We start from the raw sequence: 18,325 nt of genomic DNA, 5'->3' as shown, positions 1-18,325 counted from the left end.
CTGAAAGTCAGCCTCTGCTAAATGCCATTGATTGTTGAAATGTTGGAATATGAATCCAGTGTCATCAAATCTAGAAATTTTTAAAGAGAAGCTGAAAATTCCATTCTTATGTAAAATCTACCAATTTTTAAATGTTGCCAGGTAATTTTCTCATTTTATTTTTAAATTGTGCATACCAAAAGCAACTGCAGAGTGTATTTATACTATTGGCTACTAGTTTGTGGTTGTGAAATATGCTCTTATGACACGGATTAAGGTCTATCTTACGTGTGTTTAAAGATTAGGTAGTGTCTTACCTTCTTTTCCTGATAGAGAAATCTGTAGAAATGAAAAAAGATAGAAAGAAAGAGAGAGGGGCGCCTGGGTGGCACAGCGGTTAAGCGTCTGCCTTCGGCTCAGGGCGTGATCCCGGCGTTACGGGATCGAGCCCCACATCAGGCTCCTCCACTATGAGCCTGCTTCTTCCTCTCCTGCTCCCCCTGCTTGTGTTCTCTCTCTTGCTGGCTGTCTCTATCTCTGTCAGATAAATAAATAAAATCTTTAAAAAAAAAAAAAAAGAAAGAAAGAGAGAATGAAAAGAAAAGAAAAGAGAAAAAAAGGAAAGGAAGGGAAAGAAAAGGAAAGGAAAGAAAAAAGAAAAGAAAGGAAAAGAAGAGAAATAAGAAGAGATATTTGTAGAAATGGTTGCATATCCTTAAACTGTTATAAGCTATCAGGAATAACTGGAAATGTGGCATTTCCATGAAATGAAGCTATTTGTGTTTGCCAGAAGGCACATTAAAATATTTTGTAATAGTTGACTTAGTGAACTAGAAACAGCTGTGTTTGATGAAATGTTTGCTACAATCTATTTTTTAACTTATTTTTCATTTCTTTTTACTTTGCTTGGTATCAAAGTTGGTATCAAGAGAAGAAAGTTAAAATTATACTTGGTGGTATTATATGGTTTTCTTTCCTTTCTCCAAAACTAAGACAAGCTAACAAACTGTATCCAAATACCATAGAAACCAGATTTCTTGGGAAACTGTGTTAATTTCTGAATATTCCACCCTTTTCTGAGGAAATTCCAAGATAATTTATTATATAATTGCCATGGGTAATAGCTATCCATCTGTTACTATTCAATTGCAGTATTTTAAGAAATTTATAAGGTGACTAAATGGTTCCTATTAGTACATAAACTAAGAAGATTATTAGGATCTAACTGTAGTTTAAATGTAACACTTTATGATACTTATTTGGTTATAAAAAATTCTATTATCTTGCCCTTTAAAGAGTTTTTGTTTGGATTCAAATATTCGGATATTGGATTTTCTGCTTTATTTATGGATTTGAATCTCTCTGGTACTTAAATTTAACCCATCAATCTACTGACGTTATTCATATTAACTCTGGGCTGAGTAATGCCTCCTCAGAGATAGATCGTGTTGAGGTGAGGACTTCCCCTGGGTGGCAAGGTATCAGGAGAAAATGTATGAACAAATTTTCTATTGAAAGGCACTTAATATTCCATTCCCAACTGTATAAGCAACGAATATTCCACATGTAGTCAAGCAATCCATAAATCTCGCACAGTCAGTATCAAGTTCATGTCATCCTACCTTTACACACATGCGTACACAGGTGCATACACACAAACACCCTTCAGGCTGCCGGTGTTCCTTCTAAACTGACCTCTTTATTTTCTTTTGGTGATGTCCTTGATGACCACTTGGTCCAATTCACACATGTATATAGAGAGGAAAAGCCGTATGTTGAAATTTCCTTTTGTGAGATGTTCGATCTTTCATGTCACACCCCCACTCTGCTAGATACTTTTAGGTTCTTTAGGCATGTGCTGAGCACCTGCCATGTGCCATGTACTACGCAAGGTTCTTGGGGCTCGAGAATGATCCCTGCCTCCGGAGAGCTTTTCATCTGGTAGACAGACATGTGAGCCAGACTTCAATACTGACAAGATATGTACTTTAAGAATGTGTGAGATATCGTGGCCTGATTCATTAAATATTTGTGTGTACTTCAGTGTCAGTTTAGTCTAGATGCTCGGGATTCATCAAGTGAACAAGAGGGTCAAAGATATTCTGCCTAACTTAAACATCTGTAGAACACATAAAAAGACAGAGTGATGATGATTGGCCTCTATCTTCACGGTTAATAATTTTAGTGAACAACGTTGAATGGCTTCTGCACACTAGCAATAAACAATCTAAAAATGCAATTCTGAGAACAACTCCATTTATAATAGAATCAAAAAGGATAAAATACTCGGAATAAATTTAACAAAAATGAAATGGCTCGTCCAAATATGCTGCCAGGATTTAAAGCCCCTTATCAGTGAGTTAACAGGAGTGGAACTCACCTACAAGAGACTCATTTTAGGCCAAAAGACACCTGCAGATTGAAAGTGAGGAGGTGGAGAGACATTAATAATGCAAATGGATGTCAAAAGAAAGCCAGAGTAGCAATACTTATTTCAGACAAACTAGACTCTTTTGTTCTTGTATTATTTTTATCCTGCTTTGATATCAGGGTAACACTGGCCTCACAGAACGATTTTGAATGCGTTCCCTCTATTCCCCTGTTTGTTAAGATTTTGATTAAGATTGTCATTAATCATTTTTTTTTAAATGTTTGGTAGAATTCACCAATGAAACCATGTGGTCTTGGGCTTTTCTGTGCTTAGAAATTTTTGAGTCCTACTTCAACTTTCATTCTTATTATTGGTCTAAGAAGATGTCCTATTTCTTGGATTCAAGATTCATGATTCAATCTTGGTAACTTGTGTGTTTTCAGAAATTATCTGGGGGCGCCTGGGTGGCTCAGTCAGTTTGGTGTCTGCTCAGGTCATGATCCCAGGGTCCCGGGATCTGGTCCTGTGCCGGGCTCCCTGCTCAGCGGGGAACCTGCTTCTCCCATTCCCTCTGCCCTTCTCCCCTGCTCCTGCCCTCTCTCTCTCTTTCTCTCAAAGAAATAAAATCTTAAAAAAGAAATTATCCGGGTTTTTTTCCTAAGTTATCTGATTTGTTAGTATAGAATTGTTTATAGTGATCTGTTATCACACTATGTATTTCTGTGGTATCTATTGTACTGTTATCTCTTTCATCGCTCCTTTTGGTGTTTGATTCTTCTTTTTTTCCTAGTTAACGTAGTTAAAGCATTGCCAATTTTGTTTATTGTTTTGGAAAAACTGGTCATTACTTTCAATGTTATGTTACTGTTTATTCTGCTATTTATTTCTGATTTTTCTTCGTAATTTCCTTCCTCTACTAAATTTCAGCTAAGTTTCTTCTTTTTCTAGTTCCTTGTGGTATAATGTTTATTTGAACTCTTACTTAATACAAATATTTATAGCATAAATTTCACTCTAACATCTGCTTTTGCTGCATCCCATAGTTTTGGAATATTGTGTTTTCTTTCTCTTTTGTTTTGAGACATGTTTTGATTTGCTGTTCGATTTCTTATTTGGCCCTTTGCTTTTAGTAGTGTGTTGTTTAATATTTACATATTAAATATTTAATTATATATATATATATCTTTTAGAATCATGTATTCTGAAGTATGCATCAAGTAAAAAATGTTCTTGTTGAAAAAAAAAAGAAAGAAAGAAAAAAACAAGAGTGGAACTCAAACAGCCCCATATTCTGCTCCCAAGTTTCCATTTTATGGTATCAATGGGGAAATTCAAGCTGCAGCTTTGAGTTTTTGTTCTTTTTTAAAGAACACTTCTGCAATCAGCAGTGAAAGACTTTATTGTCCCTCACAATCTGCCTCCTAGAAGGGGAAGTGGAGGACGCTGCTGTGAATACTGACAAGAGCACTGTGGGCAGAAGCATCTTCAAACCAGGAAGGTGGACACCGGAAGTCCCAAGTTTCTTTGTTGTGGGGAGAGGTTATATCCTTTACCCACCAACTCCTGGCCTGGAGCTGGGGGACCCCGGCTGGCAGCCAGCTGGGAGGGGCGCTGCTGTGGGCACACCAGAGGAGGCCTGATGGTGGATACGCACAGAGAGCAGCCAGGCCCAGGGATCCAGCCCCCTTAGGACAGGGTCAGAGTAGGGGCTTTGGTCTGTGAACTACAAAGTGACATGAACAACTGACCAGCTGTGGACATGACCTTCATACATTTACAGTCCTTACATGAGATATATCCTGGCCTTTCAGGACCCCAGCTTTTCAGCATTCTCACTGCCTAAGGCTGCTCAAGATCTTTATAGGTGGGCTAGAGGTGGGACTGTGCGTGTGAAGGACTGAAAGCTGACTGGTCAGAGTCCACTGGCAACACAATCCTTTCTGGGTCCCATGACATCCCTGCCGCCGACCCCTACTCTTCTGGTTCCTATTTTGCGACATTGGTCATTCACTGGTTTTAACTAGGCTCTGTTTCCTGACTCTGATTATGTTCTGACCCTTATGTGACTGCCCCTCATGTCTTGGCCCAGTTAAGTTCTTTCCTCTTCGTCATTGGTTCACCCTTTGAAGCTCTTGAAGAGGCATCTGGGTTTCAATCTGGCTCATTTCCTGCCTCCCAGGCTTACCGCCACTCCATTCTGCTACCATTTCTCCTCATGATCTTTGGAAGAAAAGGGGGAATATTTTAAACAAGGGATAAATGACTGATAAAGTTCCAAGCAATTACAGCTTCTGGGACAAATGTGAGTGTTTTAAAGGAATGCCATCCTGTAGCATGTACATGCAAAGGCATGCTTTTTATTTATTTGGCTGCACATGTTATCTTAAAATTATTATAACTTAACTTTGAAGTCTTACATATAGTTAAGCAATCACATTACTCATCCACAATGTCCACTGCACTTGATACCTTAACTCGTGGGAGGTCCTGTTTGACACTTGGAGGCTCCCCCTCGCATTCCTGGGGTGGGCCACCAGAGGAGGGAAAAGACAGCTGCGGGGGAACAGTCCCAGACCTCTTTGCTCATCCTGTGCACCTTGCCAACCACACAGAAATGAAAAGAGAAGCTATGGGGAAGGCAGCCAATTTTGTACAGCCATTCTCCTCTTTCGAGTCAATGTTCAGGCCAAGTTACCATGCCTTATTCCTCTTTTATACCTACCCTCTCTGACAAGTAAGTGAATGAACAAGAGTACTTCCAACTGCATCATTCGTTTTAAGATAAGCTTAGATAAGGAACAGTTTAGTGAACATTACTGAACCCTTACAAGATACCAAGCCATGTGCTGGGGCTCAAAGGTAGGTAATGTAGGGTTTCCATCATCAAAGAATATACAACCTAGTGGGAAAAACATGTTTAAACATATTTTGGTAGTAGTATACAATAATAGATGCATCTAAAAATACAAAAAAAAAAGTGATTCTGCCTGGAGGTGTCTCAGTTGACCACTGAGATGTTTTGAAGGGAGAATAAGAGTTCTCCAAGTGGACAAGTGAGAGAAGAAATTGAAGATTGGGGAATAGAACATGCGAGGCATGGTATGGTTGGGAACTGTACTCATTTTCTACTGCTCTCCCAACCAATTATTGCAAACACAGTGGCTTAAACAAAATTTATGATCTTATAATTCTGTAGGTTGAAAGTCCAACATGGTTCTCACTGAGCTAAAATCGAGGTGTAGATAGGACTGTATTCTTTTCTGGAGGCTCTACCAGAGTATCCGGTTCTGTTATTTTTTAGCTTCTAGGGGTTACACATATTCCTTGTCCCATGAACCCCTTCCTCCCAGTAGGTCAAGTTCTTCTCACACTTCCAATCTTTCCTCCTTCAGGAAAGGCACTCTGCTTTTAAGGACTCCTATGATTAAACTGGGCCAGCCAGGTAATCCACAATGATCTCCACATCTCGGGGTCCACACTCTTAATTACATCTGCAAAGTCCCTTTTGCCATGTAACGTAACAATCCCTAGATATGTCAGAGGGATTAGGATGTGGACGTCTTTGGGGGTGAGGGGAAGGGCATCATTCTGCCTGCCACAGGACATAACACATAACTGAAATGGTCGTGGGAGGTTTAGAAAGGGAGGAGACCAGTTTGGAGAGGGTGTTAGCTGCCAGATAATGAAAGCCCTTGTCTACCATGTTAAGGGACCTAGAGTTAATCCTGAAGGTGCTGGGATCCTTTGAAGGATTTAAAGCAAGGTGAAAATTGTCTTTTGCTGGCAGCACAGAGGGACATATTAACAAGGGAGACAAGACTTAAAAGTTGGGGGAAGTGGTTAGTTATCTACTGCCACATGCTCTGTAAAGAATTATGGATTTTATTTATTCTATAAAAGGATAAAATGCTGCATGATCATAAATTTCTGTCAAAATTATCACAATACCTGAACACTGATACTGCATTAAGTAAACAATTTCACGTATTCCAAGGTTTGGACAAAGAAGGTGTTTATTACTCTCTCACCGTAGCTCCCATAGTCTTACAAGGCCCTTGCCCACATAAAGTTCTAGCTTGTCCAATAACAGCCTGGAGACCCCTCAGCATGTAGGTGGTATCTCAGACTCTGGGAGTGAATAAGAGGCCCTGGGGAAAGTAAATAGTTTAAAAAGGGGAAAAAGATAAGGACCAAATCCTGGATGCCACCAACTTTTAAAGGGAGGACCAGAGAAGAAAAGAGAAAAGTAAGAGAGAGACCTGTGAGACTATATATTACAGGACCTGGAAGAGGAAAGAGTTACAGGAATAATGCACTATAATAAGTCAATAGTAATAAGTGTCATCAAGTAACCTAAGGACAGAGAAATGTCATTTGAATATAATAATTAAGAGGCCACTGGGGCTCTACTTCCAACTAAGACAGAGTAATGGGACCCAGATTTACCCTCCTACCTTAAACAACTAAAATCTGATCAAATTAGATGAAACAGTGATTTTTAGACTTTGGACAACAGATTGCACAGGACAGTAATCTCTGGGGGTACGTAATAAACTGAGACCTTTAATTGTGCCATCTTACAACTCAGAGTTTCCACGTGACAGCATAAGGAGGGGAACCCAAATAGAACCAGGTCTTGCTGATTTGTGGTGACACACTTGGAGATTCAGGGAGGCCAAGGTGGCTAAAATACATAGGTGAGGAGAGGGAAGAGTGTCACAGAGCAGAAGCTCCAGAGATCAGCAGAGGAATACTGATCAGTGCATGCTTATGAGGATATTGCTGAGGCTGGAGAAAGAACTCCCAGAAAGGAGGGGATGGAATGACACCTGAAACTCATACAGAGCCAATAGTTCACGTGCCACCAATCAGAACAGAAAGACCTCCTAATGTATGGGCACTGAGTAGAAAGGTACTGACCCAGTAGTGGGGCCAAATTAGCCCTAGACAAAAGATCATTCTGGACTTCCTTAACAAAGATCACAAGCAAGACTTGAAAGGATCAAACTGTTTCCAACTTAACTTAACTATGACTCACAATGCCCAGAAATATTTAAAGGAATATTTTTTAAAAACCCATCTCCCAATAGTGTAAAATTCACAATGTCTGGCACAAAAGAAGCAGGAAAATATGACTTATAATGAGTAGAAAAATCAAACAATGGAGTAGAACGGAAATAGAATTAATTGACAAGGACATCAGAACAGATATTAAAGAGATTTTGAATGTTAGAAAAAAGGTGGAAGGAAGCATAAACATAATGAGAAAAGAGAAAGCTATAAAAAGGCTCAAATCAAACTTCTAAAGATGAAAAATACAGTATTTGAGATGAAAAATTCACTGGATGGGATTAACAGCAGATTAAACACTAAAGAAAAGGAGATCAGTGGATTCTTAAGATGTTAACGATAGATACTATTCAAAAGGAAACAAAGAAAAAGGAGTGTAAAATAAAAATGAAGAGAACATCAGTGATCTGCAGACATCAAGTGGCCAAACATATGAATAATTAGTTGCAGAAGGAGAGGCGAGGTGGACAGAAAAAATATTTGAAAAACCAACATCTGAAATTTTTCTAACTTTGATGAAAACTATGAACTCACAGATACAACATTGCGACCAAATCTCAGGCGGAAGCAAGCACCCAGATATATCATAAACAAATTACTGGAAAACACTGGTTAAGAGAAAAATCTCAAAATCAGCCAGAGAAATGAGAAAGTCACTGGTCAATGTATCGGTCTGGTGACACAGGGACTATGAATTGGTGAGTGACCGGAAGGTAAGGGAGTGGAGATAGAGAGCTATGACTCCTTTGAGAAAAGCTGAAATGAGAGTGAAGGAGACAGAGATAGGAGCATAGCACCCAAGGTGGATTTTGTTTTGTTTCTTAAATCAGAAAGACTTGAGCAAATTTATAGGTTGAGGACAATGTCAATGATGATACTAATAAAATAACTGCCATTGATTAAGCTCTTATTTGTGTACTAGACACTATACCAAATACCTTACATATAATTATTCATTTAGTTTTCACACAGACTTATGAAATTCGGACTACTTTTATCTTTACAGCTGAAGAAACTGAGGCACAGATTGATTAAATATGACTCCAGGTTACAAAGTTAAGAAGTAGTAGAGCTGAACAAAACAGAGAGAAAAGAGACCAAAAAACAGACTCAAATATAGAAAACTGGGGTTACGAGAGCAAGGTGGGCGGGGAAATGGGGGAAATAGGTGAAGGGGATTAAGAGCACACTTATCGTGATGAACACTGAGTAATGTATAGGATTGCTGAGGCATGTTGTACACCTGAAGCTAATGTAACAGCGTACACTAATTACACTGGAATCTGAAAAGGAAAAAAAGTAACAAAGCTGGAATTCAAATCAAAGTCCACTTATGATGTACTTGAATACAATACTACACTGAGCCAGTTAAGTGGGAGAAATAGAGATTAGAAAGGAAAAGAAGGTATAACTGATGCTTTAATGCCTAGGACAAGGTAGGAGAGTATATATTTGAAAACACAGGTGGATAGGTTTGCCTTAAAAAGAGGAAAGGAGGACTTCATTTTTGAGATTTGGGGAAAGAAGTTAAGGGTAGGGGTGGCTGTGGATAAATGGATCCGTTGATGTAGATGATGAGTTCAGGTGGCTTAATTCTGTTTGGTGAATGAGTTAGGTATATGGGAAAGCTAAAGCTTAATATAACAACCAAGGGGAAAAGTCAAACAACAGGAGTGATGCTTTGTTGAGAGTTCCATTGCATTTGGAAACTGCTTCAAATGGCCATGTTGTTTATTTCTAGCAGAGAAAGGGAGACTGTGAGTGGGAGACAAGAATGATAAGGATTTATGCTGAAAAGTTTATGCTGCCCCCAAAGTCAACGATTTATCAGGATAAGACCAAACCAGTAGGTAATGTCAAAGAGGCAACAAGAATAGAGTAGGTTAATAACCACGGTCACTGTGGCTGCCCTGCACACACCCACACAAACACCTAATTGTTTCCTCATGCTGCCCCCTTCCACATAAGTTCACTTGGTGAAAGTTCTTACTTTCCTTGGAATGTCCTAGAATTTCCATTTTTGAAATATTTTCCGTATCATTACATGTTGTCCATGAATCATGAACTCTTGTTAAACTTTCAGCTCTAGAGTAAATGTTTCCTTCCAGTCTCAATTACCAACAAGGCAATTCAGTAACACAATTGTCTATTGTGAAATCATATTTATGAACTTTATGACATTATATCTAACCTTTCATTATGTATACTCTTTGACATCAGTTGGGTCTTATGGGTCTGTGCTTTAGATCCTGCATTTTTAAAACATGACAAACTTGGTTTCTGTGCCCATTTGTATCATGCAGTGTGAAAATGCAACCATTTTTTCCATGTAGATGTTCATGAGTGAAGCATTTCATCTGCTAGAATGGAGTCTGAAGTTCCCAACCAGAGACAGACCTGCTTAAGGAGACAGTTTACAATTCCACAGAAAAGTCCCTGTTGGATGAATATTATATCCAGATTATGAATTTTATGTTTAAGGAGGCTAGAATCCGTTCTTCACAGTTGGATCTTTTTCTTTTTAAGAAAGATTGGTTTTTAGGAGAGTAGACCACATAAAAGATAGCTTATCAATCTTCTTTCTAAATGTCTATGACTTAAATTTTTTCAATTTATGTAGAAACTACAGAGACATACCAGATGTTTTGCCCTGTCAGCTTTCTTCATAGGTTCGTAGGCACCAAAGGCAGTCTGACTATTGGGGTGATGGAAACAGCAAATAGGAAAGGAAGCCTCTCTCGCCTTCCTGCTTTTTCTGTAGTCATAGAACCTGCCAACATGTACCCCTGATCCACCTGCCATCGGGCTTCAATTAACTGGTATTTTAGAAAAGACTCAAAACAGCTGAGTTTTCTCTAACTCTGAGCTAGAATCTGGCTGTATCTGCCAGTAAGATCTGAACACGGCACTCTCCAGTTTAAAATTCTGCTCTGAATCCCTACTGTTTACAGCAATAGTTCTCAAGCATATTTAATAGACTTTTATTATTAAAAGCAATACATATGTGTTGGAGAAAAGTAGAAAATACAGATAAGCAAACATAAAAATACAAAAACCATACCTTCTTACGACCCAAGGAACATCATTTTATCACCTAAGCTCTTGGCCTTCTAGATCAATACCTTATTGATATTCGCTATTTGATGAATTGACATCATATTCTCCTGTGATTCTTTAAATATGGTTTGCTTTCATTATTGGACATGTTTATAATAGCTGCTTTGAAGTCTTTGTTAAGTCCAACATCTGCACCCTCCCAAAGAGTTTTTGCCCTTTTCCCCCCCCTATTTCTTGAGGGACTCATAATTTTTTGTTGAGAATTGGACATTTTAGATAATATATTGTAACAACTTTAGTTTCTGATTTCTGCCCAGGCTTGTTGTTGTTGCTGTTGGGTTTGTGTTATTGTTGTTCATTTGTTTATTCATTTAGTGACTTGGCTGGATTAATTCTGTGAAGTGTATCTTCCCCATAGTGTGCAGCCTCTGATGTCTCTGTATACATATTCTTTCCTTGTTTTTATTTTTAACCTTGCCCCACCCACCTGAAGAGGTCTTTAGCAATAGGAAGGTGGGGGAGATAAGCTCTTCACTGGCTGCTAAGCCTGCCCAGAATAGTTCTTCCACAACATGGGGCCAGGGGTAATGGGTACAGTTCATGGTTCAAATGCCATAGTCGGCTACTGTTCTTATTCAGTTTCAGATTTTGTTAAATAAATACATCTCAATATTTTGCATGCCCTTAGGTCAATTTCCAGGGACTTAAAACGGTTGTGTTAGATAATTTTGATGAGTTGAATCAATGTTTCTCTGAGGGGGAGGATTCATCAAGCTCTTCACAGGACCATTCTGGAAGTTCCATCATCTGGAAGTGGTCTGTAATTTATGATCTTATTTATTTGCTTTAACTTACAATATAGAGAAAATAACAGCATGATACCAAATGTGGTTATTTACTCACAATAAAGCTACTGAGTGTAGTGCTAGTGTTCTGTAATTTGTGTCTATCTTCTCAAACTGTGAACTACTGTAGGGGAGGACCTATGTCACATTTGTTCTGGTTCCATCATGCAGGGCAGTAGGTGAGAGGTAATGTCTTTTCAGCTTGAAAACAAAATGATAAATACTATATGCATTTTTAAACATAAGAGTCCATAATTATCGTACCCAATGGCTTACTTAGAGTGGTTAACTTGTTGCCTAATTACAAGGCTGGTCCCCACATGGTCTTCATATTACATGCACACACATACAAACACATATTCTCACCCTTACCTTTTCATAACTTTTTCCCAGTAATTTTTCTCCTTTAAGAGGGCCCAAATGCAAAGCTTTTTTTTTTTTTTTTAAACATATTAGTCCTTAAAAGCACAATGCCTAGGTCCTACACTGTTTTTTAGGAACCTATGAAAATGTTTGAGATCTGAAGTAAAGTACATATTAATTCAAAAATGCAGAAAGAAAACTGAAGAAACAAAATAATTGTATTTATTGAAATATCTATAAAATGTAACACTAGGTCAACCTACCAATAGCAACTCAACACTTAAAAAATTACATGTAAATTATATTTAAGGTGGCATAAGAATACATTTTAAGATATTTGTTTTAGGGAGAAGCAGAACCTCCTCAAGGGGCTTACAAATCTTCTTTACCCAGTATGGAGGTTCCTCAAAAAGTTAAAAATAGAACTACCCTAAGATCCAGCAACTGCACCAGTGGTATTTACCAAAGAATACCTAATTCCTAATTCAAAGGGATACATGCATCCTGACGTTTATAGCAGCACTATCAACAACAGCCCAATTTTCGAGGGAGCCCAAATGTCCATCGACTAGTGAGTGGATAAAGATGTGGTATCTATATATACAATGGGATATTCCTCAGTCATAAAAGAGAATGAAATCTTGCTGTTTGCAATGACATGAATGGAACTAGAGAGAATTATGCTAAGCGGAAAAAGTCAGAGAAAGATACCATACGATTTCACTCGTACGTGGCATTTAAGAAACAAAACAAATGATCATGGAGGGAAAAGAGAGGAAAACCAAGAGATAGACTCTTCAGTATAGAGAACAAACTGATGGTTAAGGTGGGTGGAGATAGGGGTGAAAGAGGTGATGGGGATTAAAGAGGTCAGGGGCACTTGGTGTGATGAGCACTGGGTGTTGTATATGTTGAATCACTACATTGTACACCTGAAATTAACATTACACTGTATGTTAACTAACTGGAATGCAAATAACTAAAATAAATAAATAAATAAATCTTGTTTACCATATGTCACCCATATATAGAAAATGACAGTTGTGAGCATTGGGACCCAGGTCTGTCTCCAGCTTGTAAGTCCCTCGCAGAAGATCCCAAACACTTTCACGAGAGAGAGAGGGTTTTACAGTGCATTTTACAATGTCTTTTCTACCCGATGTGGACAGAGAGACCATGAAAGGCCACTGTGGAGACTCTGACCTTTGCATTTTATCAGTTACAGTCATTCATTTGCTCATGTGGCATGTGTTTGCCAAGTGGCTGCACTGTGCCTGGGCTTCTAACAGCTGAGGACACTGTGAAGAATGAGCTGACCCAGGCCCCTTCCTCATGGTGCTTATACAAGTAGTTGGGGAGTCACATAAATATATTTATTACTGCAGACTGTAATATGTTATATGGTATGAAATACAACTTTCTTTTGGGGTCTGCGGTATGTGTGGGTATCTATCTTAATTTAGAAGTCAGAGAAGGCCCGATTATAGATTGATATTGAAACTGAGGTATGGGGGCGCCTGGGTGGCTCAGTCGGTTAAGCGTCTGCCTTCAGCTCAGGTCATGATCTCAGGGTCCTGGGATGGAGCCCCATGTTGGGCTCTCTGCTCAGCAGGGAGTCTGTTCCTCCCTCTCCCTCTGCTTGCCGCTCTGCCTACTTGTGCACGCTCTATCAAACAAATAAATAAACTCTTAAAAAAAAAAAAGAAACTGAGGTATGAAGAAAGAATTGGAGTCGGGGAAAAGCGAGGAATGGCCAACATGGAGGCCCTGGGGAAGGACGGAGATTCACGCATTTAGGGAAATAAAAGGCAGCCAGTGTGGCTGGAGCATTAAGAGCTTGAGGAGAGGGTTTTGAAAGGAGACTGGGAGGTAGCAGGATCATATAGGACCTCAGGGGTCATCTCCAGGGTCTTGAATTCTATTCCACTTGAGTTTTGAACACCCAGCATAGCAAAATCTTGTTTGATTAAAAAAATAAACCTCCCTGGAAAGTAGACTGAAGGAGGCCTGAGTGGACACAGGGATAGGGATGGGGAGAGTGGGAGGTTTTGCAGTAGTCCAAATGAGATGGGATGGGACTTGGGACTAGTGGGACCAGGAAAAGGAGAGGAAAAGGGATGGACTCAAGAAGTATTTTGGAGGTAAGAACACGGCATTGATACACACAAATCTTTTCTTTAGTTGCATGTTTTGATACTATGTCAGTAGCAGTTCAATTAAAGTCAAACCTAATACAAATGTTCATTGCATTATAGTAAAACGTTCATGTTTCATATTGTGCTCTGATGTCTATTACTATTTATCATCTAACTCAGAGAGTAAATCAAAAGTTCTTTTTCCAGAAATGAAAAAGAAACAAATGATATCACTTTATGTACCAAATAAAGTTACATGCTTCTTTGGCTGTAGAGGCAGAGAGATTGTGGGACAGGGGAGTGATCATGGGTTTTTGGAGCTGGACCACTTGGGTTTACATTCTGACACTGCCTTTAACTAACTCTGTAACTTTGAAACAAATCACTTAACTTTCTAGACTTCAGTTTAAAATTGAGATAATCCCTACTTCACAAAACATTTCTGACAATGAAATAATTGATGTACAACACTTGCTTGTAACAGATGTTCGATGATTGTTAGTTCTGTCAACTTACAAATAGCCATCCTAATCATCTATACTATTCAGGTGTTTGCTAAACCTAGAAGTATGCTTTTTTAGAATTGGAAGAATTTAACTCAATTCCTTCCCTCAATTTACCTAGAGAGGTAAGAGTCTTGCCTGGGAACATAGAGATTACAAGAGGCAGAGTAGAACATTTTCTCCAAACACCCAGCATCTTTATAATACACCACATTGCCTTGTATGTTTTCTCTCTAATGTTGAATGGGAGGATTTTATAAGATATTCCTATGTCCACTTTATCTCTGCTTTAAGCATAAGGAGGGTGCTGGCTAACAGTGGTCTTGTGTTCTCTTTGCTAGTTACACAGTATGGGAAAACTTCCTGGAACCAGAATGGCAGAGTTAAAAGCGAAGTACACCTTGCTCCATGATACCGTGGTAAGGTAGGCTATTTGCTCATGTGGAGACATCTCTTATCATATTTATACTTCTTTCGTATGTGTGTGATGGGCTCTATCTTGTTTTTTATTCTGCCAAAAGCAGGCCTCGAGGCAAAGGTCTGAGTTCAAGTAGTTTGAGAAGTGATACCAGAAATTACCATGGGAGGATGGGGAAGTGAGATGGGGAAGGGAGCAATGTAGCCAGGGGTGTGCTTCTCTGCAGGTTTACACTGTGGCCAACTGGTGCCCAGTCTCACTGAGGACCCCCTGAGTGTGTGGAACACACCTCGGAACTCTCCCACCAAAGGGTGAGGAAACTGGGATATTTGTCCACTGTTTTCCATCCATTGTTGATTAACGATTGCTCCTAGGGAGATGAGCTCCTGGCGTTTCTAGCACACCCTCTGAGAAGCCAAGCAAGTTCCTATGGCCAGAGAAAGCTCTCAGGCAGAGGCACACAGGTGCTGTCAGTGTGTATGGTAACTGTCCACCAAAGCTACAGGTGACCCCCAGAGTGGGCTGGGGGGTGGGATTTGATGGGACACTGACATTATCTGCTACAGAACACTCTTGTAGGATTCTCCATTCCCCATCTCTCTTCACTGCTCAGAGTTATATGTTCGAGCACAACCCCAGCCTACATCTGCTGAGACATTGGTCTTCTTACCTCGTCCACCTACCCAAGGCTACTCTCTTTAGCCTAGTTCCAATCCGCAGGTGAGAATAGGCTTCCACAGGATAATTCCACAAAGTTTTCTAAGCACCTGCTATGAACCACTGGGAATCAGGGAGAAGGAGAATGAAGAAAGAAGGGAAATCCAGTTCTGCTGCTCTTCCTTACTACTCCCCATCCCCCTCCCTCCTTTTCCGCATAACCACCTGCCTCATTACCTTGCATGATGTCTTCACCAAGAGCCAAGGAGAGACAGCAATGGATAGAAACTCCATCCTGCCATTCCCCACCCATCCTCTCCCCGAGTCTTCAAACATTAGCCCTACTGCTTTTCCTGCCCAGAGTCAATCTGGCTACTTTGAGGATGGGAGCATGAGGGAAGAGCGAAGCACAAGGAGAAGCAGAGCTGCATTCCCATGCGCCCTTCACTTTCACTCCACTGCCTAATACTCAGCTCCACCCAAGTTCCTAACAACCATCCAGCTCTGGCTCCTCCTCTTCTTCCTTGATGGAAGCCTCGAGCTAACTCCTCACCCCTATCCCTCATGGAGACTCCATTTTCCACAATTGGCCCTGATTGCCAGTATGTACAGATAGTTCTCAAGACTCAGGAACTTGGAGGATTTAGATGGAAAGTCTGGGGTAAGCTTTTTCAACATACTTCACACTGCTTAAATGACAGAGGGGAGGGAATCCGTGCAGTTCTCAGGGCATTCCTCCAAGTCCCTTTGCAGATACAAGGAATACAGCAACATTTCTCGCCCTCCACATAGCTCTCGTCTAGAGCTCAGCAGAGCTTTGTGGGATGCTGATTTAGCTTCCTCCTTCCCTGGGCCACAGTTTAGTTCCCTGTGTCCCAGTGACAGACAACAACATAGGACCAAGGCTATGGTGTTATTTCTTCCTACTTCCAGGTTGTGTTGCAAAACCCTTACTTCCCTTCTGCTACCCACATTTTACCTCCTCTTGACCCTTTAGTTCCCTCTCTTGTCATTACGAACACCCACTACCCTCTCCCACTCCTCCTGCCTGGTGGGTGAGAACGGCGTGAAGACGCACTCTCCACTCTTGCTGCTGAGGTTTTAGCACGGCAGATACAGCCTGGAAATGCTGAACTGAAACCAAATGAGTTTTACACTGGAACCACGTTATAGAAGTTGTTAAATTCTCTTCTGCTGACACTATATTTCAAATCCATGTGGGTAAATTAGCATTTGTGTTCTGGCTAGAACCCTAGCCACCTTGTCCACTTTCCTTCTGGGGGGCATCAGGCCCTGTGGCACAAGTCAACACTTCACATTTCCGCAGCTGAAGACTCACATTAAGGAGATCAGGCAACTTGAGATTTATATGCAAGGAAATTGAATTATAAGAAACAACTTCAGCTTTCGTGAATAGAAATTATACATGTTATCACTATAGCTGCTGTTGCTATTTGGGATCTAACACAGTGCCTGGAACATATTATGTTCCAGGAAATGTTTCGCTGGGTGTTACTGAGCAAATGCCATATTAACACCAGAGGAAATGGGTGGAGCAGGTAACCTCAGTTGAGACATCCTTGATCAAGTCATTGGGCATCTTCGCAAATGAGGATCCCCCCGAAGATTTCTCTTGGTGAGGAAACTTGGTGGGGTGTGCACCTGGCTTTAAAACAGGACACGGCACCACTCTTGCTTCCACTAGGAAAGGTAGCTACTGTGAGGCAGCTGGGTTTCTGAGAACGGTGAGTCAGGGCTGCTGACGAGGCTGCTGCGGATGCCAGCCTGGAGCAGAGCTGGGTGAGTTTTAGAGGATTTCACCAAGTCCAGTTTCTGTGTCCATTCAAATCTGCCTCTTGCCAGATATTTAACCCTTGTTCCTAGACGGGGTCAAGACCTAGACAGGGAATCCCCCTCAACTGTGACATTCAAGTCCAGCTCTAGCCAGACATTGAAGGTAGGATCAGAAATCTCTAAGGTACTTTAAGTCCATAATTTTATAGGAGAATGTTTCTTCCTAGTTTCCTAGTAAAGTGTCCTTAGAAAACTTTGTTGTTTCTTAGTTCACTGAGGAGGACAAGATTTTCCTACAGTCAGCTCAGGAGAATTCAGGAATTAGGGAAAGCCACATTGCCGGGGCAGTTGAAGGGAGGACCCACTCTTGTCCTTATTATCAACGCCCCCCCCCCACAAGTCCGGGAAGTCATGATTATTCTTCAAAGTCAAGTACAAATACCACATTCCCGTCCAACTCAATGCTCTTTCTGTCTCTCCCACCATCTTGATCTAGACACTAGTGGTAGTACTTGTCACCTGGTATTCCAGGTACCTAGTTCATCCATTCCCCTTGGGAGACTGTGAGCTCCATTCACCTCCAGTACCTAGTACAATACTTGGCACAAAAATATCACTGAATTGAACAGAACCTGGGAATGGAAGGAACCGGGAGCAGTGTGGACATGTTCCCTCCTCTCCTTGCTAGACTGCCATGTGAACTACTACGGGTGTTAAAAGTACAGCCTTCTCATTATTTGAATCTGTGTTTCATGGACCCCAGTACGCAACAGTCAGAGGTCCAACTGCTAGAGGATGCCAAACGTTTCACCGAGCAAATACAACAGCAGCAGTTTCACCTTCAGCAAGCTGATAATTTTCCTGAGGCATTCACCACCGAGGTCTCTAAAATGCGAGAACAACTTCTCAAGTACCAAAACGAATATAATGCAGTGAAGGAAAGAGAGCTCCACAATCAATACAGATTAAATAGGTAAGTGCACTCCTCTCTCAAACACATTGAAGTAGAGTTGAGCAAAGCTCTTTCCACATAAACAAAATCAGAAAAATCAGACTTTATTCAGAAGGAATTTCAGGCACAGTGAGTATGACATGGCAATGTCAAGATGATTACAAGCCTAGCTCTTTCCTTG

General features: G+C 40.5%; 1 protein-coding gene across 1 annotated transcript in view; it reads left to right on the top strand.

Moving 5' to 3' along the window:
• The window catches only part of CCDC146 (coiled-coil domain containing 146), a 109,678-nt gene that overhangs the window by 55,891 nt on the left and 35,462 nt on the right, over positions 1 to 18,325 (top strand). The window contains exons 3-4 of the mRNA XM_008686160.2: positions 14,665 to 14,747; positions 17,956 to 18,165. Of these exons, the coding sequence (XP_008684382.1) occupies positions 14,665 to 14,747; positions 17,956 to 18,165 (293 nt within the window). The remainder of the gene's footprint in view (positions 1 to 14,664; positions 14,748 to 17,955; positions 18,166 to 18,325) is intronic.

This window comes from Ursus maritimus, unplaced genomic scaffold (assembly GCF_017311325.1).
Source record: "Ursus maritimus isolate PB19 unplaced genomic scaffold, ASM1731132v1 scaffold_3, whole genome shotgun sequence".
In the NCBI taxonomy this organism is placed as follows: Eukaryota; Metazoa; Chordata; class Mammalia; order Carnivora; family Ursidae; genus Ursus; species Ursus maritimus.
The sequence above is the reverse complement of the archived record's forward strand: the minus strand, read 5'-3'. Positions and strand labels throughout refer to the sequence as shown.